The sequence below is a fragment of the Sminthopsis crassicaudata genome, chromosome 2 (genome assembly GCF_048593235.1).
Source record: "Sminthopsis crassicaudata isolate SCR6 chromosome 2, ASM4859323v1, whole genome shotgun sequence".
Classification (NCBI taxonomy): Eukaryota; Metazoa; Chordata; class Mammalia; order Dasyuromorphia; family Dasyuridae; genus Sminthopsis; species Sminthopsis crassicaudata.
Window position 1 is genome coordinate 19,635,559 of NC_133618.1, and position 27,643 is coordinate 19,663,201.

The 27,643-nt window shown below is 45.5% G+C and overlaps 1 protein-coding gene across 1 annotated transcript in view; it reads right to left on the bottom strand.

Moving 5' to 3' along the window:
• The window catches only part of SLC4A5 (solute carrier family 4 member 5), a 111,785-nt gene that overhangs the window by 47,760 nt on the left and 36,382 nt on the right, over positions 1–27,643 (bottom strand). The window contains exon 4 of the mRNA XM_074285473.1: positions 21,412–21,541. Coding sequence (XP_074141574.1) covers positions 21,412–21,541 — 130 coding nt within the window. The remainder of the gene's footprint in view (positions 1–21,411; positions 21,542–27,643) is intronic.

Genomic DNA, 27,643 nt, shown 5'->3' on the forward strand with positions numbered 1-27,643 from the left:
TGTGATCTCCTCAGATCTCATAGGGTAAGTTCTCATCTCTGTAGAGATTATTCCCAGACCTATATGTCCAGCCCTAACCTCTCTCCTGAATCCTAGTCTTAAATCAATTTCCATCTGCCTATAGGAATCTAAAATCAGATGTTCAGGCTAGCTTTCTGGAGGAGGGCAGGAAGCAGGAGAGCCACCAGGAGGATGGTCAAAAATGGAATGTCTCATTTCCAGTCCTTTCAGCCCTTAAACGCCCTATTACAATTATATCATTACAGCACACTGATTATGTGTGAACTAGAGAACCATGACATCACCATGCTAAGTACTAACTACATGTAAACTAGAGAACCATCATCTCATTAATTCTACTGAGTTAAAACCTTGTTGTAAGTATCCTTGTTTCTAGTAGATTTCTCCAGAGTTCTCTTTACAGTAAATCTCTCAAATTCACTATATCCAAAGCAGAACTCCTTATCTTTATCCTTCCACCCAACTCTTTCCTCTTCCCAACTTCCCCATCCCCTCCTCCTCCCAGGCTCAACAGCTCAGAGACGTTCTTGGCTCTCCTCTTGCTCACCCCATGTGACTCTGTCTTGTCATTTCTATCTTTACATCTTTTGGGCATGGCCCCCACTGACACAGCTATCACACTCTTGCATTCCCTGACCATCTCTTTCCTAGGCTATAACAATAACCTTCGAATTCTGGGTTTTCCCACTTCAAACCTCTTCCTTTTCCAATCTCCTCCACCAGGTGCAAATGTGCTTTTTCTAAAGCCCACATCTGACCATGTCACATCCTTCCCCTCCCCTCCTGACTCCTTTCAATAAACTCCAATACCTCTCTATTGCCTTTCGGGTAAATTGATGCGTCTCTGCCTGGTGTAAATCTCAAATCTGACCCATTTTTGTCTTTCAGGTTTCTTAATACATCATTCTCCCCTCAGGTCTGGGCCTCCTGAGACTTCATCCCCCATTTCCATCCTTTGTATGTCTCTGCTATGGAGAATGCTCCCCCTCATAACCTCCAAGGTTCACAGTTCCTGGATTCTTTCAGTGCTCTCAGACTGTAAGTGCCCATGGCAGAGGGAGTTTTCTTATCCAAGGGTTCCCTTGATCAATGACATCATGGTCTCCAAGTGAGTTTGCATCACTCCCCAATTTCCTTCTTTTACATGAAAGCCAGTTTTACTGGATTGGCTGCTTGAGGATCCCAGGTTGAAGGAAGCTTGCGGTCATTCCTCAAAGCTCTCACGATGGGACTTCTGGCAAGCAGCACAGCTGGCCAAGGATGGGGGATGGTAACTGGCTGCACTCCGCCCTTCGGACCTGTGCTCCTCTGGGCTCCTGGGGAGCGGGGTCTCCTTCACCTGTGGCTCCTGGGGAGCCTTCTTCATCTCTGCGTAGTCATGGCCCCTTGTACTGATGTGCCCCTTAGAGCTAGAGAAGCATTTTCCTTCCCCAGCACCATGGAGTATAATTAGCATTTTCGGATAGGGATTGGAGCTGTGGTAAGCTTGGCACAGGGAACTCCAAGGTGAGGAAACACCCTCCACCGATGCAGGTCAGCACCTTCTCCATTAGTGAGAAAGTCACATTACTGGGGAGGGAAAGGTATGGCTAGGGTCACAGACCCAGCATGTGTGGGAGGTGGGATGGAAATCTAGGAGTTCCTGGCTTTGAGGCAGGCTGTCTCTCTGCTAAGCCACACTGACCCCCTGCAGTCAGTACCATCCTCCTTTCTTACAGACCAGGAAACTGAGGCTCCAAGATATGAGGTGATGATAAGCTAAACGATGGACTTCATCCTTGCTTCAATCCGTGTCCTGTCTCCTGAGCCACACCCCCTTTCGAGCACCCAGCCCAGGGCCTTGCACACAGCAGGTGTCAATGAATCAGTTTAATTTACCAAGGACTTATTATGCCCCCACTATTCTAATTGGTTAATAGCTAACATTTATATAGCTCTCTAAGGCTTGCAAAACCCTTCTACAAATGTTAGCTCATTTCAGCCTCACAACAGTTCTGGAAGGGCGACGGTATCATTATCATCCCCGTTTCATAGTTGGAAGCAAACAGAAGCTAAGGGACTTGTCCAATTTCACACAGCTAATGTCCGAAGCAGGATTTGAACTTTGGTGCTCCTGACTCCAGGACCAGTACTCTAACCACTGCACCACCAGGATCAAAGAAGCAGAGTCACATAATAAATAGAGCATTGATGAGGAGAGTGGGGGATACCCATATGGTGGTAGAAGACACCTTCTCCAAACCAGTGGTGGGCCGATATCCTATCTGCTGTCTAGATGGAATACAGGAGCTCACAATAGCTTAGAGCACATGACCCCTTTGATTCCGAACCGATATCCATTCAAATTTAATTCAGCAAACACTCAGTTCAGCGTTAAGGGATCTGTGGAAACCCAAGGTTCAGAAAAGACAGACTCTTCCCCCATGGAGCTCAAGAGTGAAACCAGGGGATAAGATGAGAATTCAGATCACTGTGATAGATACAAAGACTTGATAGCATCCACCCAGGGACATGATCCTTGTTCACCTTCACTCCACTTCATTAAGGCATAGCATCAGCCCGTTATCAATAAGGTACAAGCTGAAAGTCAATTTTTTTCCCCCTGAGGCTGGGGTTAAGTGACTTGCCCAGGGTCACACAGCTAGGAAGTATTAAGTGTCTGAGACCAGATTTGAACTCTGGTCCTCCTGAATTCAATGCTAGTGCTCTATCCACTGCACCACCTAGCTGCCCCTGAGAGTCATTTTTAATGACCAAGAGTTGTATGCAGCGTCAACGAGGGCTGCCTGAGCTAACCAGCTGTGAGGACCTTCCTATTTTGGGCATGGTGACTGCATGCAGGTAACACTCAGCCTAGGTCAGAGGAACTGGAACTAGGACCATCAGGCCATCTCTGGGTTCTTACACACAGAATTTCCAGCCAAGAGTTTCTCAGCAGGGAAGTATTACTCAGCAGGCAGAAAGAGAGGTATTCTGTAGCTTCACTTTGTGGTCATCCAGCACCAGACTAAGGAAGATAATCATGTCTGCCTTGACCTTCACTGCCTTCAAAGTTTGAGCCCTGGCATTCAAGGCCATCTGATCCCCACCCCAGCCTATTTCTCCTTCCTTTCTCTTGAGATCCCTTCCCCCTTAGCCAAAAATAATCTATTCATTGTTCAGGTAAACTCTCCTCTTTCTTTTCCCCAAGTCCTTATTCATATTGGCTGAGATGCCTTCGTACATTTTCTCATTTACAGGATCCTAGGTCAAAAAGATAAGTCAGAGAATGAAGAAATTTTAAAGATTCCCAATCATCAAATTTTACAAACAAAGAAGCAGAGGCCCAGAGAGTAAATCACTCATCCATCATCTGTGGGATTTGAACTTAGGGTCTTCTGATTTCAAATGTAGCTAGTACTCATTCCACCATGCTATAATATAAAGCATCTCCTAATACTACTCATTTTTCAAAGTCTAGTTCAAATGCCACATCTTCCATAAAGTCTTTTCTGATCACTCTAGAACATGGAATGTGCTTTCTTTCTTCCCAGAGATCCCTTCTAAGACATGTATTATCTTCATCATTGAATTACATGCTGCCTTATAACAGCATTTGAATTATGAGTTAACTTTTTATATATCTTAAAAGGAAAGGCAGAGTCAGAGAAAAAGTAAAAATCAAATTAAAATGAAGGATAAAGGTGAGAACAAGCTTCAAACAACAATAATAACTCCATCCCGACCTATTAAAAAGTTATTGATCTACAAAGTGGAAATGGATAAAGAAAAAGACATTAACACAGTCTTTCATGATCTGCTATTGAAGTTTAACTGATGTAAAGGGATTATCATAATAGGAGCATAAAAATCTCATCCAGCAAATGTTTGAACTGTTCCAAGTAGAAAGACTTGATAGTAAGGGGAAACACCAGGTTAGACTATAAACTCATTTGAAAAATATTACAAAGAATGCTGGAAGATTGTGAGCAGCATCTCATTTCCAGAGGGAAAAAAATCATGGTGCATGGGAGAATGAGTCAGCTTGAAACCCTTCTAAGAGAAATAATCCCAGAACATTTAGAGAGGAAACTTGGAAGGAATACAATAACCCAAGATGGAGTATTTTTGTGCCAGAATTTGTATAGAGAGCTTTTCTCTTTGAGTGGCATTGACTATTTGGACTCCTCTTTCAGTTGCCCTATATAATCAAATGAAAAAGACACTGGAGAAGATAAAGTTGGGAAGAGCAGTTGTACTTGACCAGGATATGTAGAAGAAACCATGCTGTGAATGAAAACATGGAGGGATTCATTCTCAGAATATCTTAAATTCAGGAAGACTAGAAGCAATCACAGATGGCATCATCATCAACAATGAGTACTTGAGAGGACTCCAACAATTTCTGACTCATGCATCTATTTTCTCATCTCAAGAATATTTTTATAAACATTTAAGAAGGAAAGAATAAGCACTTATTAAGCCCCTTGTATGTGCCAGGCATTGAGTTAAACATTTTACAAATATTATCTTATTTGATCCTCACAACCATGGAGAGTAGATGCTATTATTATCCCCATTTTATCATTGAGAAAAATGAGGCAGACAGAGGTTAAGTGACTTGTACAGAGTCACATAGTTGGGTTGGGGTCATATTTGACCTCAGACCCAGTGCTCTAACCAATGCATCATCTAGTTATTTAAGAATCTACACAATATCAAGACTATTCTTAATGAAACTGTGAGAAAGGAAGAGGCGGGCTTTGCATTGGATTATTCTAATGCAGATGGCATCTTCAGAGCCACACAGTTGCCAAATAGATACAGAGGATACTACAAAATAATAGAGTACAGAATAGATATATAGAATCCCACTGCCTTTTATTGTTCATTGATTTATTTTTAAAAATGACTCAATAGATTAAAAAAAAATCCTAAAGACTCTCCTTTCATGTTGTTATTCAGCCATTTCACTTGAGTCTAACAGGATTTTTTTTTTTTTGGCTAGAGATACTTGAGTGGTTTTCCTTCTTTAGCTCATTTTACAGATGAAGAAATTGAGGCAAACAGGGTTAAGTGACGTGTTCAGGATCACACAACTTCTAAGTGTCTGAGGCTGAATTTAAACTCACAAAAACTAGTCTTCCTGACTTCAAGCCCAGTGCTCCATCGACTGTGCCATCCCATTTTCTCTCCCTCTCTCTCTCTCTCAATCTCTCTCTCTCTCTCTCTCTCTCTCTCTCTCTCTCTCTCTCTCTCTCTCTCTCTCTCTCTCTCTCTCTCTCTCTCTCTGTCTTTCTCTCTCTCTCTCTCACACACTCACAAAGAATACTTAATATTTCTTGATAGATTCAATCTGCTGAACTTTTGTTCAGTAATAGATGGAGTATTGGTACCAAGAAAGGCACTGAAAAAAGAAAATGTTTGCTTGCCAAAAAGTCCAAATTGATTTTCCCTCTGAAATCTCTGTCAGAGACCTTTTCTCTTCTCTATTCCTCCTGCCAACACCCTGGCACACATCCTCCTCATTCCCCCACAGTGACTGCTCCTCTAAGTTCCCACAAGCCTTACTGGTTTCCTTTTTCACTCCACTACATTCTGTCCTTCACCCCAGCATTAACCAGCTTAATCTTCCTTATTCAATTCAATAACAAGCCCTTATTAACTGCCTCAGTGCCTGTCACTGTTTTAATTGTGGGGAGATTAAGAACAAGAAAAGCAGTACTTCCCCTCAAGAAGCTTACCTTCTACTGAGAAATTACAGGTAAGTAAACATGAAATCAATACAAAAATATTAATTTGGAGATAAGGAAAGATCTTGCCAACTGGGGCCATGAGGAAAGGCCTCATGTGGCAGGGAGAACAGTGAAGAATTCCAGAAGAATCAGGGAGAGCTTTCCAGGGAAGTGCGCAAAAGCTGCAGAGGATTGTCTTCTATGGGCAATGAGCAGGACAGTCACTAGAGTTTGGTTGGCTGGATCATTGGGGTCACTCAAATAGAAATAAGGCCAGTGTGTAAGGGTCCCTGTGAGCTGCCCGTTGATTTAGAAAATCACATGGGAACATTGCCTGGGTTTTACTGTATTGTAATTGTTTTGTTGAGTATTTTACAATGGGATTTTCATTTGGTTCAGACCATGACCATTGGACCTAGTCTAGAGCAATGGGTATTTCAAAGAGAACCAGAGAAGGAGGGCTGCAAATTCTAGAATGAGAACTTTGAGGGAATCAGGGAAGTGCCTTGATGAGGATAATGATTTGTGCAGATCTCTGCTTTAGGACCTTCAGCTTTGACAAGTAAGAGAGGGGGGAAATAAGAGGAAGATGTCTTGGAGACCTTCCTGAAATTCATAAAATCCTATATGAGACTTGGAAGGGTCCTTGGTGGTCATCGAATTCATTTCATCATTTTACAAATGAGGAAACTGAGACCCAAAGAGCTTGCGCAGGGTTCAACTCTAGCACTTGCGATGGGTCTGAACCCTTGTATTCCTGATTTTATGCCTTCTACTCCATTATATTTCTAACCCTGAGATTCTCTGAAATCTGTGAACGCATCATATTTTCTACTAGAGTTCATTAAGGCAAGGAAGATATCTCATTTAAACTTCATCCAAGATGTTGGGGCGGGGATCCTCACAGATGGACAGCTATCTGTCTACCGAGGGGGTACCCACTTCCTCTGTGGCTAACCCTTCAGGTGAGATCATTAATGCTTCAGTAGCCACTTCTACCATCCACGTGTGTACAAGAGACAGAGTTAATAAAAATCTATCTTATTAACTGCCTGACCTCATGGCATTGACCAAGTTAGAAATGGCATCTGTGTACACAGCTCCCTTTGTGTGAGCAGAGAAGAGCCTCAGCTGAGCTCAAAAAGCCATTTAAATCCCTCTTGGCGGAAGAGTGACTCCTTCTCCAGAGGAGCGAAGCTCCCCCCAGACTAATAACCCCTTGCAAAATGTGGCCCAGGGAAAAATTCCTCACGGATTTTGGATTTTCACTTTGTTTGTTAATCTCATAATTCAATAAAGCAAACACTCCTTGTGGCCATTTTAATACTTTTATTAAATGTTTTTCTTCCCTCCCTGAGGTTTGGGAATAGTAGGGCACATTAACTCTTTGGCTGTCTAACCCAGACAGGATAGGGGACCCACTGGGAAAGTCCCCTTCCTGCATGGGGAGGCCTTCCCCAGCCTGCTTTGTTTGCTCCACCTCCAAAGAGTGTTGGTTCTTATATGTGGTTCCTCTCAAGATCTGATTTTCCTGAGAAGATCCTATTGGTCTTTCTTTAGTTAACTTAAATTCACAGGATCTCAGAGCAGGCTCTCCACCATCATCTTTCACTTGGACTAGCATTATATTCTCCCATTTATTTGTACCTTTAGGAGTTCCTAACAACTTCCCCAACAAATGGTCCCTCGGAGTTTTCTTGAAAACCTCCAGAGAAGCCATCTATCCTCCTTTTGGACATTTCTTTTTTTATTTTTTAATTAATTTTTTTTAATAAAAATTTTATGCATAGGTAATTTTTCAGCATTGATCATTGCAAAACCTTTGGTTTCAACGTTTGCCCTCCTTCCCCCCACCCCTTCCCCCAGATGGTAGGTTGACCAATACATTTTACATATGTTAAAGTATAAGTTAAATACAATATATGTATACGTGTCCAGACTGTTATTTTGCTGTACAGAAACAGTGTACAATTAGCCTGTGAAGGAAGTTGGACATTTCTAATGGTTAGAAGGTTAAAACCCAAACTGGGGCAATTGTTATAGTTTTATGTGTCTAGAGTCCTCACTTGTCCATCTCCCTCCTTTAATTTGCAGGTTACATCCTAAGGGACTATCCCAAAGTCAAGATGCAGTTTAAGTTTATCCTCCCCAAACTAAACCTTATGAACTCCCGCCAGTGACTCTGGCCAGGCATTGAACATAATAAGTTCATTTATTTATTTATTTATTTTCATGCTTTTTTTTCCCCCCCTGAGGCTGAGGTTAAGTGACTTGCCCAAGGTCACACAGCTAGGAAGTGTTAAGTGTCTGAGACCAGATTTGAACTTGGGTCCTCCTGAATTCAATGCTGGTGCTCTATCCACTGAGCCACCTCGCTGCCCCTCATAATAAGTTTAAAGCAAAGATATTTACTCTATATAATAGAATATAGAATATACAATAGAGTAGAGAATATTCAGTATGTTATTCACAAAAGAGCACAGTAAGAACAATGTCACTGAAACACCTTTCCCATAAACCTGAGGCCTGCTTCTAGGTACAGGAGGCTGCAATGGTCTTTGGCCATGGTTGCCACCAGCCCTGGCTCTGAGCTCTGCCAAAATCTTGACCTCAGACTTTCAGAGAGAATAATAGCCTGTACCCTAGAGCCAACAGAAGTCTGGGCCCTGCCATCTTTAGGGATTCCCTTCTTGGAGAAAATGGCTGGTGAGTCACTTCTAACTCTCAAGTTTGGCGATCCCCAAGCAGGATTCCCAGCTAGTCAAAGTAACGTGTAACTTGACTGAACCATTGGATGGGCTTTTGCTGCCTTCATGTTATCACTGATGAGGAAGGAAAAGAAATACCCTTTTTCCTTCTTCCCCTTTTTAGAGACACAAAGAAATCCTTAAGAGTCAGGGTCTTTTTCATGGCTGACTTTCTTCTGGACAACAAAGGACTCAGTTTGTGTTTGGTCTATGTCACAAGGAGCTAGTTTATTTAATCTTCAGCTGCTTTCATCCAATGGTCAATACTCTAGTACAAATTGCATGTGTTTCACTAAAAACTTCTTTTTTTTTTTTTTTGCTGAGACAATTGAGGTTAAGTGACTTGCCCAGGGTCACACAGCCAAGAAGTGTTAAGTGCCTGAGACCAGATTTGAACTCAGGCCCTCCTGACTTCTACAGCACCACGTAGTGTAAATAGACTACTCTAAGTATGGAAGGTGAAGAGGAGGGCACTTACTATGTGTTAACAAGTTATCACACTTGATCCTCACAATAACCCTGAGATAGGTCTTATTATTATTCCCACTTTCTAATTGAGGAAACTGAGGCACAAGGTCACCCAGCTAGTGTCTAAGGTCAGATTTTGAACTCAGGTCTTTCTGACTCAGTGTCCAGTGCTCTATCCCTGCACCACTAGCTAAAAGATGCTTTAGTCTGCTACATCCCAAGCTCTATCTGTAATCTCATTAATGTAAAGGCAGGTTCAGGGGCTCAGCTGGGCTGTGCTTTCCTTTCTGATATATATCTAAAGGTGAGAGGCAAAGCTATTAAAATGGCTTCCTTATATAATAATAATGATAATAATAATAATAATAAGGTACTTTTACATAGTGCCTTAAGGTTTGCAAAGCCCTCAGATGAAGTCGGCAACAACCCTGTGGTGAAAGCGCTATAGTTACTGTTGTAGGGATGAGGAAACTGAGGCACTTAGAGCTCAGGTGACTTGCCTAAAATTCCTCACCTGCCCTCAGATACCGAGAGCCTGAATATGCCTTCCTGAAGCCTCTCTCTTGGCTGGGCTGGAGCAGAAGCAGTCAGGGGTCTCACGAAAAGGCCCAAGGGGCTAAGAGGTCAGTGCTTTTCCCTGTTAGGGTCATAGGTGAGCCTGGGATCCAGGGCCTCCAGGTTCGAAGGCCCGATCTCCCTTCACTGTGCCATGGAGCCTCTCACTAATTACCGCCTGCCGGTGGCTTGATCTAAGATCGAGTTAGCTTTTTCAGCTGGTAAGCGACTCTGTTGGCTCGTATTGGAACTCCCCCCAGTTGCATGGTGGGGAATGGAGGATTTTTTTTATTCCAAACACATCAGGTTCCAAGTTTCTTTGCACAGAGTTCAGAGGTTGGATCTAAACCTGAGGTCTGTGATTTTGTTTTTTAGATACTTTGTTAACTGTATTCCACTATAATTGGTTTTCTCCATAATCCTATGGATTTATTTTTAGGCAGTGAAGCACAAGATTCCGAGCTGGGGTCCATAGATTTCACCAGCCTGGTGGTCTAAGGGCAGGGGGAAAAAGGGAAGAGTCCTGCCTTTGGGCTGCAGCTCCCCTAAACAATAAACATTCTCTAGTCTTGGAATACTTTCCTTCTTCACCTTTGGCCTCCTTTGAGCTTCAGCTCAAGCTCCATTTTCTACTAATCCCCTGGACTGCTCGTACCTTCCCACATGAGATTACCTTTGTATGTGTCTTGTACCTGCTTCTGTTTACCCGGGTTACCTCCCTAGAGATTATGTAAGCAGCTCGATTCATTTTTGAGCACAGGAAGCAGTGAAGAAATGCTCATCAATAGACTGACAGAAGAAAGTAACATTTGAGGTAGAGGAAAGATGGGTAGAAGCTAAGGAAAGACAGGAGGACATTCCATGCCCAGGAAGTGGTGCGAACAAAGACCCAGAGCTGGGAAAATAGCAGGGTATCGTTGGAGCAAAGAGCAGTCCAATCTCCAAGTGGCGATGGAAGGAAGAATGGTGGGAGGAGAGAAATAGGAAGTGAGATGGATGCAGCTCTCTTCCTTCTGTGCCCTTATCCTCATCCAGACCCTCAAACTAATGCAGTGTCGGTTTTTTCCCCCCTGAGGCTGGGGTTAGGTGACTTGCCCAAGGTCACACAGCTAGGAAATATTAAGTGTCTGAGACCAGATTTGGACTCAGGTCCTCCTGAATTCAGGGCTGGTGCTCTATCTACTGTGCCACCTAGCTGCCCCGCAGTGTCGTTTTAACTTAACTATGCTGAGACTCCAGAATTTGCCCTTTCCCTTTAACTCCCTCCTCATTTCAAACCAGGGTCAGATTTAATCTTCTTAAGTACAGATCCTAAGAAGATCCCTCTTTTCTTTTCTTTTTTTTTTATTTGAATTCTATGAAACATTTATTTATATTAATTTTATAATTATAATTTTTTTGACAGTACATATGCATGGGTAATTTTTTTTTAAACAACATTATCCCTTGTATTCACTTTTCCAAATTTTCCCCTCCCTCCCTCTACCCCCTCCCCTAGATGACAGGCAATCCCATATATATATATACATATATGTACATATATATATATATACATATATATATGTATATATGTATATATATGTGTGTATATATATATATATATGAAATGTGTTACAACATATCCTAGATATAATATATGTGTGTAAAACCAAATTTCTTGTTGCACGGTAAGAATTGGATTCTGAAGGTATAAGTAAGCTGGGTAGAAAGACAATAATGCAAACATTTTCCCAGTGTTCAGAAGATCCCTCTTCTCTTAAATCTCCTCCTCTCAACAAGTGAAAAGATAGTGCAAGTTCACACTCCTTGACCAGCATTCAGGGCTCTGCAGATTACTCTCTCATACCACTCTACATCTCCTGCCAAATGGGTCTCTTAGGTATGGATCATCTTGTCTCTGTGTCCCTCCTCAGGCTGCTCCATGCAGCATGGAGGACTCCTTCCTCCCACTTAGCTGCTGAAATCCAACCTGTGCTTTAAGGTTGAATTTCTTCCATAGAGTTTTTTCCCATCCCACAAGTTGATGTTGCCCAATCCTCCTCATATAATCCTTTGTCACTCTTCCAGGTGGTGTACTTCTTTGTGGTAGCTGACACTGGGGATCCCCCTATTCGTTACTCTCTTATCTCTAGGTTCTTAGAACACCTCCATCTGCTGGTTCTCCCCCTCACTTGTCTGACTGCTTCTTCTCAGTCTCCTTTGCTAGAGCTTCATCTAGGTCATGTTCAGTAACTGTGGGCGTCCCAAGGCTCTGTCTTACGCTCTCTTCTTTCTCTTTCCTATCTCACTTGGTAATCTCACCAGCTTCCAGGGATTCAACTCATTTCTCTATGCAGGTAATTCCCAGCTCCCAATATCAAACTCTAGTTCTGGTTTTGCCTCACCAACCGCATCCTGGATATCTTGAACCAGACTCTTGTTAAGTATCAAACTCTATGGGTCCAAAATTGCCACCAACTTCTCTCCTTCTAACTTCCCTATTATTCTTCTGGGTACCATCTTCTAACCTCACCTCCTTCTCCTCCTTTTCTTCCTTCTCCTCTTTCTCTTCCTCCTTCTTCTCCTCTTTTTCTTCCTCCTCCTCCTCCTTCTCCTTTCTCCTTCTCCTCTTCTTCTTCCTCCTCCTCCTTCTCTTCCTCCTCCTCTTTCTCTTCCTTCTCCTCTTCTTCCTCCTCCTCCAGGCTCACCACCTTGATGTAATCCTCTCCCATCCCTCCTCTCATTAATCCTAAGTAGCGGGTCTCTTCTTGGTTCACAGCATCTCTACTATATTCTCCTTTTCACTCAGTCTCACTATTCTAGTGTCAGGTCCTTATCTCCTCTCCTCTCACCTAATGAGTCACTTAATTGGTTTTCCTGCCTCAAGTCTCCCCCTGCTCTAATTCTTCCTCCATTTAGCTGCCAAAGCAGTCTTCATCAAGTGCCCCATTCAATAAACTCCAGGGCTTCCCTATGGTCCCCAAGGTCCCCAAGTCTTCAGTTTGACTCTTAAAGCCCAGCACAACCTGCCCCTCTCCTATCCTTCCAGTATTCTTACACCTTACCCCCCTTTCCAGCCCCTCCCCTGGTACCCTGGACAGCTACTCTGGTTTCCTGTTCCTTGCCAGGGATGGTGCATTTCCTGTCTCCTTGGCTTTGTGTCCCCCGTACCTAGAATGCTCTCCATCCTCCCCTCTGCTTCTTACTTTTCCTGGCTGCCTCCAAGTCGCGGCCCCTTCTGCAGGAGATCTTCTCAGCCCTTCCTTGCTGATGCATACCCCCTCACACTCTTGTATTTAATTACCTTGTATTTAATCTGTGTGTATACAACTGCTCTCTTGCCTGACAGAATGTAAACTTCCTGTCAGCAGAGGGAGGTTCATTTTGTCTTTGTGTCCCTAGCATCATACTTGTCCTATAGCAAGTGGGAATGGAATAAGTATTTATTAAGCACCTACTGTATGCTAGCCACTGTATTCATCTCTTTTTCAATATTATCTTATTTAATCCTTGCATCAACTCTGTGAAGTTGGTAATATTATCATCCCTATTTTATAGCTGAGAAAACTGAGGCAGACAGAGATGAAGACTTCACACTGTCTTGGTCAGGGTCACACTGCTAGTAAGTGCCTCAGGTTAAATTTGAACTCAGGTCTTCTTGACACCAGACCTAGTGTTCGAACTGTGGCCCAATAGTGACCTCTAGGAAGCACCTTTATAAATGTTGGGACCGAACCACTCCTGCTCCAAATCTGGGCTCCACAAGTACTTATCTTCTGCATTGTCCGGGGCCCCCTATCACACACTTGCTGTTTCCTGGTATTTCTAAACCTTGTATTATTTAACTCTTGTATTGTTACTTCATTATTTCTCTGAAATCTGCTTCCCAGTAACTTTCACCCACTGTTCTTCCTTCTGTTCTCTGGGGGCTTCTTTCGCACAAAACTTTTGGACTAGATGAAGACAGCCTCCGTGTCTCCCTCCAGCGTCCTTGTCCCCACTCTAAACATCCCTAGTTCTTTCCACGTGGCCTCCTTGTGCCATGGTCTCCAGCTGCCTCAACATACTGGTCAACATCTGGCCTGTCAAGAGTTTTGTTTTGTTTTGTTTTAAATCAGAACACCATGAACCCAGAACTCCAAGACAGCTTGGAGTTTCCTTATTCAGGACACTACACCTCTAGGGAAGGAGGCTAGGATCCCACTAACTTTTATGGCCACAATACAAGCTTCAGGCTGACTCACACTGAGCTTGTGGTCTACTAACACCTCTAGATCCTTTTTTTTATCTGAGTCATTGCTCAAATATCGCTGTACTTGCAACAGGTAGGATGATAGTTTTGCTGCAGGATGCAATGTCAGAGATGATCTAATCCAGCCCACTCATTTTATAGATGAGGAAGCTGGAAACGTGAAGCTGATTTCCCAAGATCAGTAGGTCGTTAGTGTCAGAGGCAGAATGAACCCCAGTCCCCTGCCTCTGTAGCCACTTGGATAGTGGGTCTGGCTGGTTCCAGGACTTTACATTTATCAGTACTTAATTTTGTCTCTTTCCAGATCTGTCCCAGACTTTGACTTCTCTGTCTCCCCTCTGTGTTTCTCTCCTCTCTGACACTCACACGTGTACACTCTGTTTATCAGAGCTGAGGAAACACGTCACGTATGAGGTGATGGGAGTCTTCCAAGGCCCTCCCTCCTCCACATCTGTGCAACTGCAGCTGATTTCACTTGTATCTGACCTAAGTATTCCCTTCAGCAATGTCCAGACCACTCTCCAAGTTCTAAAAAACCAAACTGAACCCCCCCAAAATCCCTATAATTCCCCCTGTTAGGTACTCAAGGGCTCATCTTATCCCCGCTCACATATTTCTAGAGAAAAGCCATTAGCTTTACTGCCCCACCTCCTCACCTCCCCCTCACTTCTCTAACCCTTACTTGGGAACCTGCCAATGGAGAAAAATAGCTCTCTCCATGGTTACCACATGAAGTGGCTGAGGCACTGTGGATTAAGTGCTAGGTTTAGAGCCTAGAAGACATGAATTCAAATCCTACATTAGGCACTTATTAGCGGTGTGACTCTGACCACGTCTTTTTTTTTTTTTTTTTTCCAACTGGAAATCACTTCTGTTGCCTCAGTTTCTTTATCTGTATCTTTATGTATCTGTATACTCCTAGCTCTATCTATCTGTATTTGTTGAATTCAAACTTGCCCTCTAGAGCCAAGGACCAATCTATTCCTTTCTAGATGAGACAGAAATCTATTCCTTTCTAGATTGGTCAAATACTACCGGACAGAGCTCTATTTTACCTTGCTCCTGGTTTTATTGTGAGGATACCATGAGATCATATTTTTAAGGTGCTTGGAAATCTTAAAGTTTTATATAAAAGGCTGGTGATTATTCTTCCCTTTTCTCCACTCATACGACCACCGTCTTAACTCTGTAGACTCCTTCCAGAGCTCCCTGACTCCCCACTATCCCCTTCCCATCTGTCTTCCACACCGCTGCCAACAGTCATCCCAAGACATAGGCCATCCCGTCACTCCCCTGCTCAGGAGTCTTTTATAACTTCCTATTGCCCCTAACATAAAATGCAAACCTTGCAGCTTAAGATTTCCAGTACAGAGCGCCAGCTGGCCCTTCCAGAATTATTTCATGCTACACTTTTCAGTCAAACTGGCATCCTGCTATTCCCTGCTCTGGGGCTTCTATCAGTACAGACTCATTTCCCTTTCCTCCATAGATCCAAGATGCATTCCCTCCTCACTTCTCTTCAGAGGCGTGGAATCCTAACATCCTCCAAGGCTCCATTCAGGAGCCACTGGCAGCCAAAGATCCTTCTAGATCCCTCTAAGGCAGAGATCCCTTTGGTTTCTGTCTTTGTATATGGCCATCTCCTAGCTCATTTTCTTGAACATTTGCTGCTGTGCGTAAAGCAGTGGTCCTCAAACTTTTAAAAAGGGGGCCAGTTCACTGTCCCTCAGACTGTTGGAGGGCCGGACTAGAGTAAAAACAAAAGCTCACGCTCTGTCTCTGCCCCTCAGACCACTTGCCATAACCCGGCGGGCCGCATAAATGTCCTCAGTGGGCCACATCTGGCCCATGGGCGGTAGTTTGAGAACTCCTGGTCTAAAGCATCTATATCTACTTCCATGCATATGTACATCTTGATATTTCTAGATCTCTATGTATGTGTACACTCCTAGCTCTATCTATCTGTATTTGTTGAATTCAAACTTGCCCTCTAGAGCCAAGGACCGATCTATTCCTTTCTAGATGAGACAGAAATCTATTCCTTTCTAGATTGGTCAAATACTACTGGGCAGAGCTCTATTTTTCTCTAGAATCCTCAAGTCTTGACCCTCTGGCTGCTGCTCATAAAGCATCTCCTTAGGGACTAAGCCACTTGCCCTAGTAAGGGGTTCTTCTTTGAATCTGGATTCCCTGACTCTGGGGAAAGTCGCCTACTCTCAGGGATTTAGTTATAATACCTGGAGGATTTGTACATCTACTTGTCTATCCACGAACCCCCCAGCTAGCCTAGGGGGTTCCCAGAATCTGGTGCTATGACCATTAATACTCCTTTGCCTAATAGATCATAAACATTAATGCTACTTCATTTGGAACCCTTCAGCATCTTGGGTGCCCTGCTCTAGATAGAGGCAGAGGACTGTTTACACAGGTATTAAGTAACAGAATCAGGAATGACTCCAAGTTCTCTTCCCATTAATGAGCTTACAGAAGAGTGACGGTGGTAGTAACTGTGACATAAGGAACTGCAAGAAGAAGGCAGCAGTATGGCAGCTCCAAAGAGTCAATGATACCTTCAGCCCATTATGTTTCTTTCAGTTGGGGGTATGAGGGACAAATTTATGAAGGAGGAAGCTCTTGAAGGATGGGAAAAGCAAGGGATCATGTAAAGAAAGCATTCCAAGGAGGGACAACTGAAGCAAAAAAACAAAACAAAACAAAACAAAAAACTGAAGAAAACTGAAGTACAACAGCAGTTGGTCTAGAGTGAGGGGTTTTGGGGAGCTAGGTAGTACAGTGGATAAAGCACCAGACTTGAAGTTAGGAGGACCTGAGTTCAAATCTGACCTCAGACACTTAATACTTTTTAGCTGTGTGACCCTGGGCAAGTCACTTAACCCCAATTGCCTCAGCAAAAACAAACAAAAAAAATAGAATGAGGGTTCTTCCTCTGGGATCTGGAATACTAACTTTTTTTTTTTTTTTTTGATAACTACGTTTTAATAGAATTGGTTTCCTTTGTAATCTTTTGTATTTTTATTTTATGCATTTAAAACTATGATACTGAGAACAGAGATTGAGCAGACTGCCCAAAACTTCCATGATGCAAAGCAAAATAAGAACCCTTGGTCTAGAAAAACAGATTGGAAGGGACCTTCGAACACTGTGTAACAAATTTAGGGCTAAGAAGAGAACTTGGAGGAACTGAACTGTGCCCTCTCATTTTACTGAATAGGAAGCCAAGACCCATATGAAACAAGTGAATTGTCCCGAACCTCACAGACAGTAAGTGTCTGAAGCAGGATGGGAAATGAGGTAGTTCTGACCCAAATCCAACACTCCATGTACTGTCATTAGTTGCCTAAAGTGAGGAATGTCTGTACTCTCTTTATGTAAAGGATGATAGAATGGGAAGAGCGCTTGGAACCTAGAACATTGGCTCTACGTGTTATCTAGAATGGCTTTAATTTCCAGGTGAAAGATTGGGGCCTGATCAGAGAAGATCCTGAACTCCAGACAAAGATGAGGCATTGAATGGTTTTACAAAGACAATGAGATCCTCTCTGGCGGAGAGAAGGGATGGAAGGATTGTAAAGGACAGGAACTCTGTGTGAGTGATTTAGTCCTACCACAGGGCATTAACTCAGTGGAATTGATAATACAATGGCTATCTAGTTTAGCAGGTGAGTTCTCTAGTTCAGTAGGATTGATTTAACCCTACAACAAGGTGTTAACTTAGTAGAATTAAGATAATGATTCTCTATTACTGAGTACGGTTCAAGATTGACACCTACGATGATGCACTAGTAATATCTCTTTCTTTCTTTCTTTCTTTCTTTTTTTTTTTTCTTGAGGCTGGGGTTAAGTGACTTGCCCAGGGTCACACAGCCAGGAAGTGTTAAGTGTCTGAGACCAGATTTGAACTCGGATCCTCCTGAATTCAGGGCTGGTGCTCGATCCACTGCGCCCCCTAGTTGCCCCTGATGCACTAGTAATAGAATATATAAGAGCTAAGAGATCTGGGAGGGAGATAGACTTCAAGATAGAGACCCTCCTGGTGGCTCTCCTGCCTCCTGCACTTTGAGAGAGAAGACTTAGCCAGCTTCTGGTGGGTCTCCTCTCTTCTCTCTAGAGTTCTAGAGTTGGCAGTTGGGAGAGCCAAGAAGGGCCTCTCACAGAAGGAAGTGCTTGAGTTGAATCATGAAGAAAATTGGGGGTTCCCATGAGGAAGAAGAGCATTTCAAGTACAACGAAGACAAAGGTTGGAGGGGGATGAGAGATGCAGAGTGAATGTCAGTGGAGCTGGATCATGAAGTCCAAGGGGCAAGGGGCAGGACCATAAGATGCAAGGATGAGAGTAATGAATGGGTCATTAGGCTGGGACTGTCATTTGGGACCAAGCTGCCTGAGGGGCGAATCCATGGCCTTAGGGGTAATAGGGAACCCCAGGGGTTTTTGAATAGGGGGTAGAGGGCGGAAGACTCATCTTCCTGAATTCAAATCTTGCCTCAGACAATCCTGGGCAAGTCAGTCAACCCTGTTGGCCTCAGTTTCCTGATCTGTGAAATGAGCTGGAGAAGGAAATGTCAAACCACTCCAATATCTTTGTTAAGAAGATTCCAAATGGGGTCCCAAAGAGTCATGCATAACTGATACAAAGGAACAACAACAAGATGCAAACATGAAGATCTTATCATTTATATTAATGAAGGAAAGGTAGGGTGTTCATTTTAGAAACTTTGTCTTCTTTCTCACAGGGTACTGTGGATGAATTGCCCACTCAATCAGGAAGCCTTGATTAAAGACCTACTATGTGTCAGGCACTATTTCAGGTCACCTCTTAATACCTTCATGAAACACTTAAGGTCTGGGAACTTTCTCACAGGGTACTGTGGATGAATTGCCCACTCAATCAAAGCCTTGATTAAAGACCTACTATGTGTCAGGCACTATTTCAGGTCACCTTTTAATACCTCCATGAAACACTTAAGGTCTGGGAACTTTCTCACAGGGTACTGTGGATGAATTGCCCACTCAATCAGGAAGCCTTGATTAAAGACCTACTATGTGTAAGGCACTATTTCAGGTCACCTTTTAATACCTTCATGAAACACTTAAGGTCTGGGAACCCCATGTATGTAAGCGCTTTACCCACCCATGACCTTACCTACTTTTTTCTACAGAAATGCCTTGAGTTTCCATGAAAGTTTCCATGAATCCCCGGATTTAGGATCACAATTCTGCTTAAGAGAATTTTGACTGGCTCTCTGTTTACAGTCACTTAAGTGTTTTTAGCAGGAATACTGACTTCAAATACAGGGCTAAGGCTGGGCAACTGTGTGCCCTGGGTAAGGCTGGAAGCCTGTGGCCCCCCTCTGTTGTTTTCCACTGGAAACATTGAAGGCAGCATGTGTACATTGCTTTACCAGATAAATCCCTAAATGGCACAGAGTGGAGCTGTTTCCCCTTCCCCTCCAGGAGTGGCACGTGGAGAAGGGTGGGGGAAAGAAGGGAAGAGAATGAAGGTAGAGAGTGAGACAAATAGTTAGTAAATGGGAAGCTAAGTTCTGCTCGACACATACAGCTTCCTGAAGGTGAGCGGAGTCTCCTGAGCAAGGCTCCCCCAAGGGGATGAGCTGGAGGTACCAAAGAGCATTGGGAGAAGGACATTGGGCGCATGGGGCTAGGCAGAAGGAATGGAGGATGGTTAACCCAGAGGGAAAAAAGGCTTTGTTGGGGCTGGGCAGGATGGCCGCCTTTATGATCCAGGAATAGATTGGCCCTGGTTGGCCCAAGATGGTGGTTTTGAAGGCAATGAAATTGTACTGGGGAGGATTCAGACTTTATGGCAGGAAAACAATTTCTAAACAAGAGCAATGTAAGAGGGGAATGGGCTTCCCCTCATAGGAGGGCTTCAGGTACAGGTTGGAGATGCAATCAGCCAACCAACGAGCACTTATTAAGCACCTACTAAATACCAGGCACCGTGCTAGATATCAGGGATAGTAAGACAAAAGGACAACTCCTGCCTTCAAGATGCGTACGTTCCATTAGAGGGATACAACAGAGAAGCATCTTCCAAAGTGCCTGAAATCTAAACAAGGTCATTTTGGTTGGGACCGGGGAGGAGGACTGAGGAGGCTTCATTTCAGACATGTGTGAGCTGTGACTCAGAGAAGAGGGAGGGAATGTTGGCAGAGGAAATGGGGTACACTGGAGCTTTGAGAGCCGGGCAGTGACACAGTCAGATTTGTGCTGTAGGAAGATTATTTTTGGAAGCCACATGGAGGATGGATTGGACTGGGGAGAGGTGATGAATGAGAGAGAGAGACAGACAGACATAGAGAGAGGGAGAGACAGAGAGAGACACAGAGAGAGAGAGAGAGAGAGAGAGAGAGAGAGAGAGAGAGAGAGAGAGAGAGAGACAGAGAGAGAGACAAAGAGAGAGAAAGAGACAGAGAGAGAGAGACAGAGAGAGAGAAAGAGAGAGAAACAGAGAGAGAGAGAGAGAGAGAGAGAGAGAGAGAGAGACAAAAACAGAGACAGAGAGGGAAAAGAAGGGAGTGCTTCTTTAATGCTTTCCCACTCTATTTTATCCATCTCTCTATTCTTGGTTGCCTTCTTTCCTAGTTCCACTGGGAGAACATGCCTTCTATCTGTCCTTTCATCCATCCACAAGCCTTTACTTTTGGGCCTACTATGTGCTAGCCCTGGGAATAAAGCACAAAAAATAAAACAACTTTGCTTCCAAGAACCCCATTCAAATGGGGGAGACGTTTTTAGTGAGACTATACAAAAGAAATATTAATATGCACAGGAAAGAGGATACTGGCATTTGGGGGGACCAGGAAAGACTTCCAGCAGAATTGGGGCTCAAGGGTCTTACAGAAAGAGGTTGATTCTGTGGGACAGAGGGGAGAAAGGAGAGCAGTCTAGACATGGGACCCAGCTAGTGCTGGCTCATACACCCAGGAGGTAAATGACCTGTGATGAGCAGAGGGAAGGCCTCTGGATCGGAGTGAAGGGAAGTAAAATTAAGGAGGAAGGAGAAAGGGTTGGACCAGATGGAGAAAAGCTTTAAAATCCTGGAGGTCCAGTCCTTCCCAAGGGGAGCCATGGGTGTTTATTGAGTAGGGAAGTGACGCAGTCAGATCTGCACTGAAGGACAATCTTGTAGGTGTGTTGTGGAGAACAGATTGGAGAGGAGAGACTCAAGGGAGGAGCTTAATGGGATGGTTGAGCAAGAGGGGACATGTTCTCTGGGCTGGTGGGTCATGCTTTGGAGGTCACCTTACCCTCAGACCCTGGGACCCATTCACCAGAAACCTCAATATATACTGGGGGGGGGTTAATCTGTGGCATAAAGTGCCCTAGATCTGTCACTTGGCTACTGAGACTCATTAGCTTTATGACCATGAACTAAGTTTCTCCCTGGGCCTCAGTTTCCTCCTCTGTAAGTTGGGGAAGTCAGTGAGGGATTGTGAAGCCCATACGAGGTGAGACTCGAGCCCAAGTCTCCCTGGCTTCCGTCTTTCTACACTCTTATGATCGGAACAGAACACGAGTAATCCTTGAGCCGCTCTCCTTGCAGGGTTGCTGTGGGGGGGGATGCCTTAAAGCATCCTTGAGCTGCTTCTATCACTCCTTCCCCCCCCCTCCCATCTCGCCCTCTCCTTACCTGGCCGACTCTTTCCACTCCATTTCCTCACCGTCGTGTTGCAGGGTATCCATTTCTGTGAAGAGGGTCGGTGTAGGAACGCCATCTTCCTCCCCCAGGATGTAACGGAGCCGCTCAGCCGCTGGGGCCCCTGGAAAGGGAGAAGAGAGGTATCTCAGTGAATCTGCTAGAGTGTCCCAGCTGCAGAGAGCATTCTGGGTAGGGTTTAAGCCATCTGGTACTGCCTGGAGCAAGGAGAGAGAGCTGGAGGAGAAGAGGCTGTGGGGAAAACGTTTCTCTTACTCAACAGCCCACCTGGACATCATGAAGAGGGGGCTCTTCTGGCTGGGGGCCACTGACACCGGCCCCGAGCTCCAGTGCCCAGGGTGGCGGATGCCTGGTCACTGAAAGGCCAGTTGGGATGCCAGATCCCAAGGCTTACTTGTAGGGTAGCATGAGTGAGAGGTGATGGAAAGAATGAAGCAAGGGCTTCTGCTCTTCCCATGAATCCACCTCCTTAATGTATGTCCATGCAGCCATTCCCCTTTCCTTCCCCCACATCGTCCTCCCATAATCTCGTATTTGCCTTTTCTCTGTCCTTCACTATCCCTTCTCCCCATTTTCAACCTTGGATTCTTCATCTCCCATCATCCCCTCCACTTATCCAAGAACCATTGGTACCTTCACTCTCTCTTTCTGCTCTTCAAGAGCTGCCCAAAGAATCTTTCCAAAACAATGTCTGCCCCCGCCATTCCCCCTGCCTCTAGGAGAAAAGAACTTATCCTGCCATTTAAGGCTCTGGACAGGTTCCAGCCTGCCTTGAAGTCACTTCACATCGTTCCCCTTCATCCACGACGTTCTAGCCAAGGAGGTTCTCGTCCTCATCTCCACCTCCTGGAATCTTTATTCAAAGGGTCAGCTCAGACAGGAAATGGCCTGGGCAGCCTTTCTGGGCTGGCTCATTGTCTAAGATCTCTCCCTTTTTAAATCTTCTGACAGCACTCTAATGTCTCCATCATCTCTGTCGCTCCCTACCTTGAATTTCCATGAAATCATGGGATTACGTTTAGAAAAGCTTAGAAGTTGTCTAGAGTCCAGCCCCTTCCTTTCATGGATGAGTCCCGGCACTTAGCACATGGCCTGGCACATAGTAGGTGCTTAATTGATGTATATCATTTGATCGCTTAAGAACACAGAAGTTGCAGATCTGGGATTTTGACTCCAATCGAAGGCTCTTTCTCCTACATATGGCACTGGTATATATAGGCTCTTACAAGACAGCTGTTCTGATTTTATCTTTGAGTTTTCAGTGTCAAACAGTAGCTCGAGCAATATCAAAATTATTAAAAACCATTGCACAATATTAAAATTAGATGCTTAATAAAAGTCTTATGACTTAACTTTAGTTTTGGCCCATTTCTGACCTTTAAAATAGTGATGGCTAAAATAAAAACCTTCAATTAAAAAAAAAAGAAATAAAATTAAATATTTTAAAGTTTAAAAAAAAATAGTGATAGGGGAACTACCAGCAAGTAGGAAATGGGGTGTCCATTGGATTATTTCAGAATGTCCTTGATGAAAGGACCTCAGAAATCACCTAAACCAACCTCTAATTACCTGAACGGGGACCCCTTCTACTACATCTCAGACAAGAGCTCATGCCAACTTTCCTTGAAGACTTCCAGGAAAGAGAAACTCATCACTCTCTCCCTTTGGGACCCTTCTCATTATTAGAAAATGCTTCCTTACCCTGATCCCAAACTTTCTCCTCTGTCACTGCTGCCCTGAGTCCTGCCCCCTAAGGTGGAACAGAGCCAGCCTGATCTAACATAGAACGACCTTTCAGATACTAGAAGAGATCAGCGATGTCCACTTTGGCCTTATTCTCTCCGCATGGTCCCTGATGGCCCCTCTGCTCTAATCGGTTACATCCTTGCTAAAACGCAGTGCCCAGAATCCAGTGCAGCATCATGGCCCGAACCGAGTGCAGCTTCGTGGTCGGAACTGAGGGCAGCATCGTGGCCGGAACCAAGCGCAGCACGGTGGAAGGAACCGAGCACACATTGTGGCCAGTACCGAGTGCAACACTGTGCCCAGAATGGAGCGCAGCACTATGGCCGGAACCAAGCCCAACATCGTGGCCAGAACGGAGCGCAGCATCGTAGCCAGAATCGAGCACACATTGTGGCTAGAACCGAGCGCAGCATTGTGCCCAGAATGGAGCGCAGCATTGTGGCCAGAATCGAGCACACATTATGGCTAGAACTGAGCGCAGCATTGTGCCCAGAATGGAGCGCAACACTATGGCCAGAACCAAGCGCAACATTGAGGCCAGAACGGAGCGCAGCATTGTGGCCAGGATCTGACAGCGCTGGGGAAGAACACGCTGATTCCGGTCCCAGAGGAGACCCCTGCATTCCGGCGGGACTGAAGGACTTGGCTGCCAGGAGGAGGGTAAGGAGGATTTCAGTTGGCTTAAGAGCACCAGCAGCCTCACTAGAGATGCCCTCTGTGACCTTGGGCACACCGGCACTGCTGCTTGTGTGTCTCACACGGCCCGCTGGGTTAGTGAGCAAGGCAGAGTCTTGTGAAGGATTAGAGGGGCCTAGAATGAGGTACGGAGCCCCGAGCGTCATCGGCGATCTGGGCAGAGGTGGCCCAGGAGGGCAAGTGGCTGTCCTGGCTCTGGGAGGAAGGGACGAGCGGCAGCTCTCTGGGAAGAAGGGGTGGGACGGCTGGGGGTCCCTTCCTGGGCTATTACCTTCTCCCTGGGGTATCGGAGCCCTGTAGTCTCCGGGGGCCTTCACCGCAGCGCCCGTCCCCAGCGCCAAGGTCACCGCCAAACGCTCGCTGCCACCGCCGCTGACGCGCTGCCGAGTTGCGGGCCAAGGTCTCTTTCCACCGTTCAGGTTACGACAAATTAAGTTGGGTTTCCCAGCCGAGCACCAGGAAGAGGGGGAGGGGGGGCGGCCAGGGGGGAGAGAGAGGAAGGGGGCGAGCGTCTGTGATCGGAGGGAGAAGGAGCGGGGAGATGCTTCCATCCACCCAGAAGGAGAAAGGCTCAGTGGGAGAAGAAGCCGGCCATGACAGGCGCTACATACCCCCAGAGACATGGCCCGAGGTCTCCACGGTGGCGACAGCAGCAGCGGCCGAGGCTGCAGCCGTGGCGGCGGCGGCCCGGGACCTCTGGATGAATTTGCAGAGTCGCTTCATCCTCTCGCTGGCTCCCTGTGCTCCCCAGAAGCTCACCGCCTTCTCCCCAGGGCCATGGTAGGAGAGCCTGGCAGGCTCTGTCCCTGTGACCCGGGCGAGGGCTGCGCTGGCTCTAAGACTCTGGGCGTTCACATTCCTTCCCAGAGCCCTTGGCAGCAGGTGGGCCGGCGGGAGGGCGGCAGGCAGGCTGGGACTGGGTCAGCCAGCTCCACACACAAGGCAGGGGGGGAAGGGGATTTTCGAGCCGAGCAGGCTAATCTCCGCTGCTGACGGCCAGGGAGGTGTTTGAGGGGGGCTTCGGCCATCCCTGCAGGCCGGTAAGCCTCTGGCCCTCACCGCAACTCCCGGGGCAGACCACCAATAGAACCCAGCAGCTGGCCAGCGAGGGGGTTCCGAGGTCCCCACACGTCCCTTTGGGGACCAGAGACATCCTCGAGCATCCGGGGCACCGCTCTAATCCCACTGGACATAAAGCAAGTCAACGAGCATTTATTTAGCGCCTACCGTGTGCCAGGAGCTCTCTGCAGAGAAACAAAAACAATGGCTTCCTCGAGTTGCTAACAACAGTCTAGTGGAGGAAACGGCTAAATACAAATAAGCTACATTCAAGTATTAACCTGTAGACGCTTAATAAATCCTGTTAATTGCTTCAATCTCCCAGCACGCCTCCGCAGGTAGAAGCTTGCTTGCTGCATCAGAAATAGAATCCAACTTTCTCAATCCTGGTTCCTGGACCAGGCCCTTGTGACGGAGCACAAGGCCGCACGGGCCCGGCACCTCTCTAGGCAGATTCCCTGGCTTCTTGTCCCTGGAGGGAGGGCCTTGAAAATTATGGAACCGTTGCTATTCTATTTGAGCAAGAGGAGGCAAAGGCAAGAGGAAGAAACTTGGGACCTGTAGGTTAGAATCCAGACGGGAAGTCAGCCCATTCTGGTCATTTGCTGAAGCCAGGGGGTCCCTGGGAGAGGTCTCTGAGCAACAGCATGGCTGGGGGCGTATTGTGGGACTGGCCAGGAAAGGAGAATCATGGGACCACAATGGTAGAACAGGAAGAAAGTTCTTCTCTGTTTTACAGAGATGGAAACTGAGGCCTGGGGAGAACAAGTTGCCCAAAGGCACGCAGATAGTAAGTGGTAAAAGTAAGGTTTGGTCTCAGTGGCTTGTGAAAAGTGAACCGAGACCAGAAAACAAGGGTGGGATGAGCTACCCTGGGGGCTAGGGCTACTACCCCCCCCAACTTTTGCACCCTGTCCATGCCAGTCTGGGGTGAGTGACACTGGAAGGCCGTGCATTAGGCGAGCTCCAACACGGCATGTCGACGGCGTGAGAATCCAAGTCCTCTCTTTGTGGCCGATTTGGAAGATGGGCCCAGATGCTGGGCAAAATGGCGGCTCTAAGGAAGGGTTATGGTCTGCAGAGCTGAGCCAACTGTCTGATATCCCAGATGTCATCCCATTTATCTAGTAGTTCAAAGAAGTGCAAATCCCAGAGCCGTCAGTCATCCTAAGGCAGAAGCCCTCCTCTGACCTGATAATAACCATCAGTGACCCTTCACAAGATACACATCTTATCTCAAGACTCTGGGAAGAGCACTACAAGGAGGGCGTCCAGACTCGGTTTTATGGCCTCCAAGGAGGGGAAGGCAGCCCTCAGCGCGGGGCAGCCCACACCAGCCTTGGGGAGCTCTCGTTGTTAGGAAGTTTCCCCTGATTTCCGCCGAAATCTACCCTTTCCTAACGTCTTCCTGCTCTCTCCATGTACTTCCTCTTCCATGTAGCAGCCCTTAAATAGCTGAAGATGCCCCCTCGGATCCCTCTCTTCTCCAGATGAAGTCACCATCTCTCTGTTGCCTGATGTTCAAATACAAAGAGGGGTCTCTATTCCCTTTTCCAGTCTGTTTGCTCATTTCTGAGCCTACTCGGATATGGCAAGAGAATCGGAAGCTCCATGCAAAGCGCTCTGCAAACCTGCTCTATTATTTCCAGTCATTATTCTTTGCTTTTTTTTTTTAAGTCAGTGACTGTACTCTCCTGAACATGTCTCATCTTGTCTGATCCCAGAGGAGGCTAAGCAGGATTAGGTCTGGTTAGTACTTGGATGGCAGACCCCCTGAGAATACCAGGGCTCTTTAAGAGCTGTCCAAAGAGACTCGTGTGGACACCGACTCATTAAGCTTAAAAGAAACAAAAAATTAAACCCGCCATTTATAGAAGATCAAAGTCAAAGCTTTACAGAGGAATTTACATAAAAACAGGATCATAGAGTTGGAAGCATGGGATTAGGGGTCAGGGAATCCACTCCTGACAGTTACCGATGAGAAAATGGAGGCTTAGGGACTGTCCCGATCACCCTGGTAGTGAGCGGCAGATCTGGCAAAAAGTAGCCCTCTTCTCCTTTCTGACACATTAGTCCATGCACTGGGGACAGCATTTCTGTGTGAGGGCTCCTCAGGACATCCTTGGTGTCTACCTCTCTAAAGGAAGTCTACCTGGCTTCCTTTAAGTCCCAACTAAAATCCCGCCTTCTACAGGAAGCCTTCCCCAAGCCTTCTGGATCCCAATGCTTTCCTTCTCTTCACAATTTCCTCAGTATCCTCTACGTAGCTCTACATGTTGGTCATTAGATTATATGCTTTGAAGGTAGGATGGTCTTTTTCCTACTCTCGTATCCCTGGGGACTTAGTGCAATCCCTGGCACAAAATAGGTGCCTAATAAATGCTTATTGACAGACTATTCTTGCAAGTGCCATCTTGAAAGAAGGGTATCAGGAATGTTAAAACACTTCTTGTTTGGTTGGAGTTATCGTTGAAGATTATTGGAGATTGTTGGAGCTATTGGAAATATTGAATTAAATTTAAAAATGGATTTTTTTTAGCATTACATAATTTTAATTTCTTTTTTTTATTTAGAATTTTTTTCCACAGTATATATGCATGAGTAATTTTTAAATAATATTATCCCTTGTATTCATTTTTCCAAATTATCCTCCCCTCCCTGCACTCCCTCCCCTTGATGACAGGCAATCCCATACATTTTACAT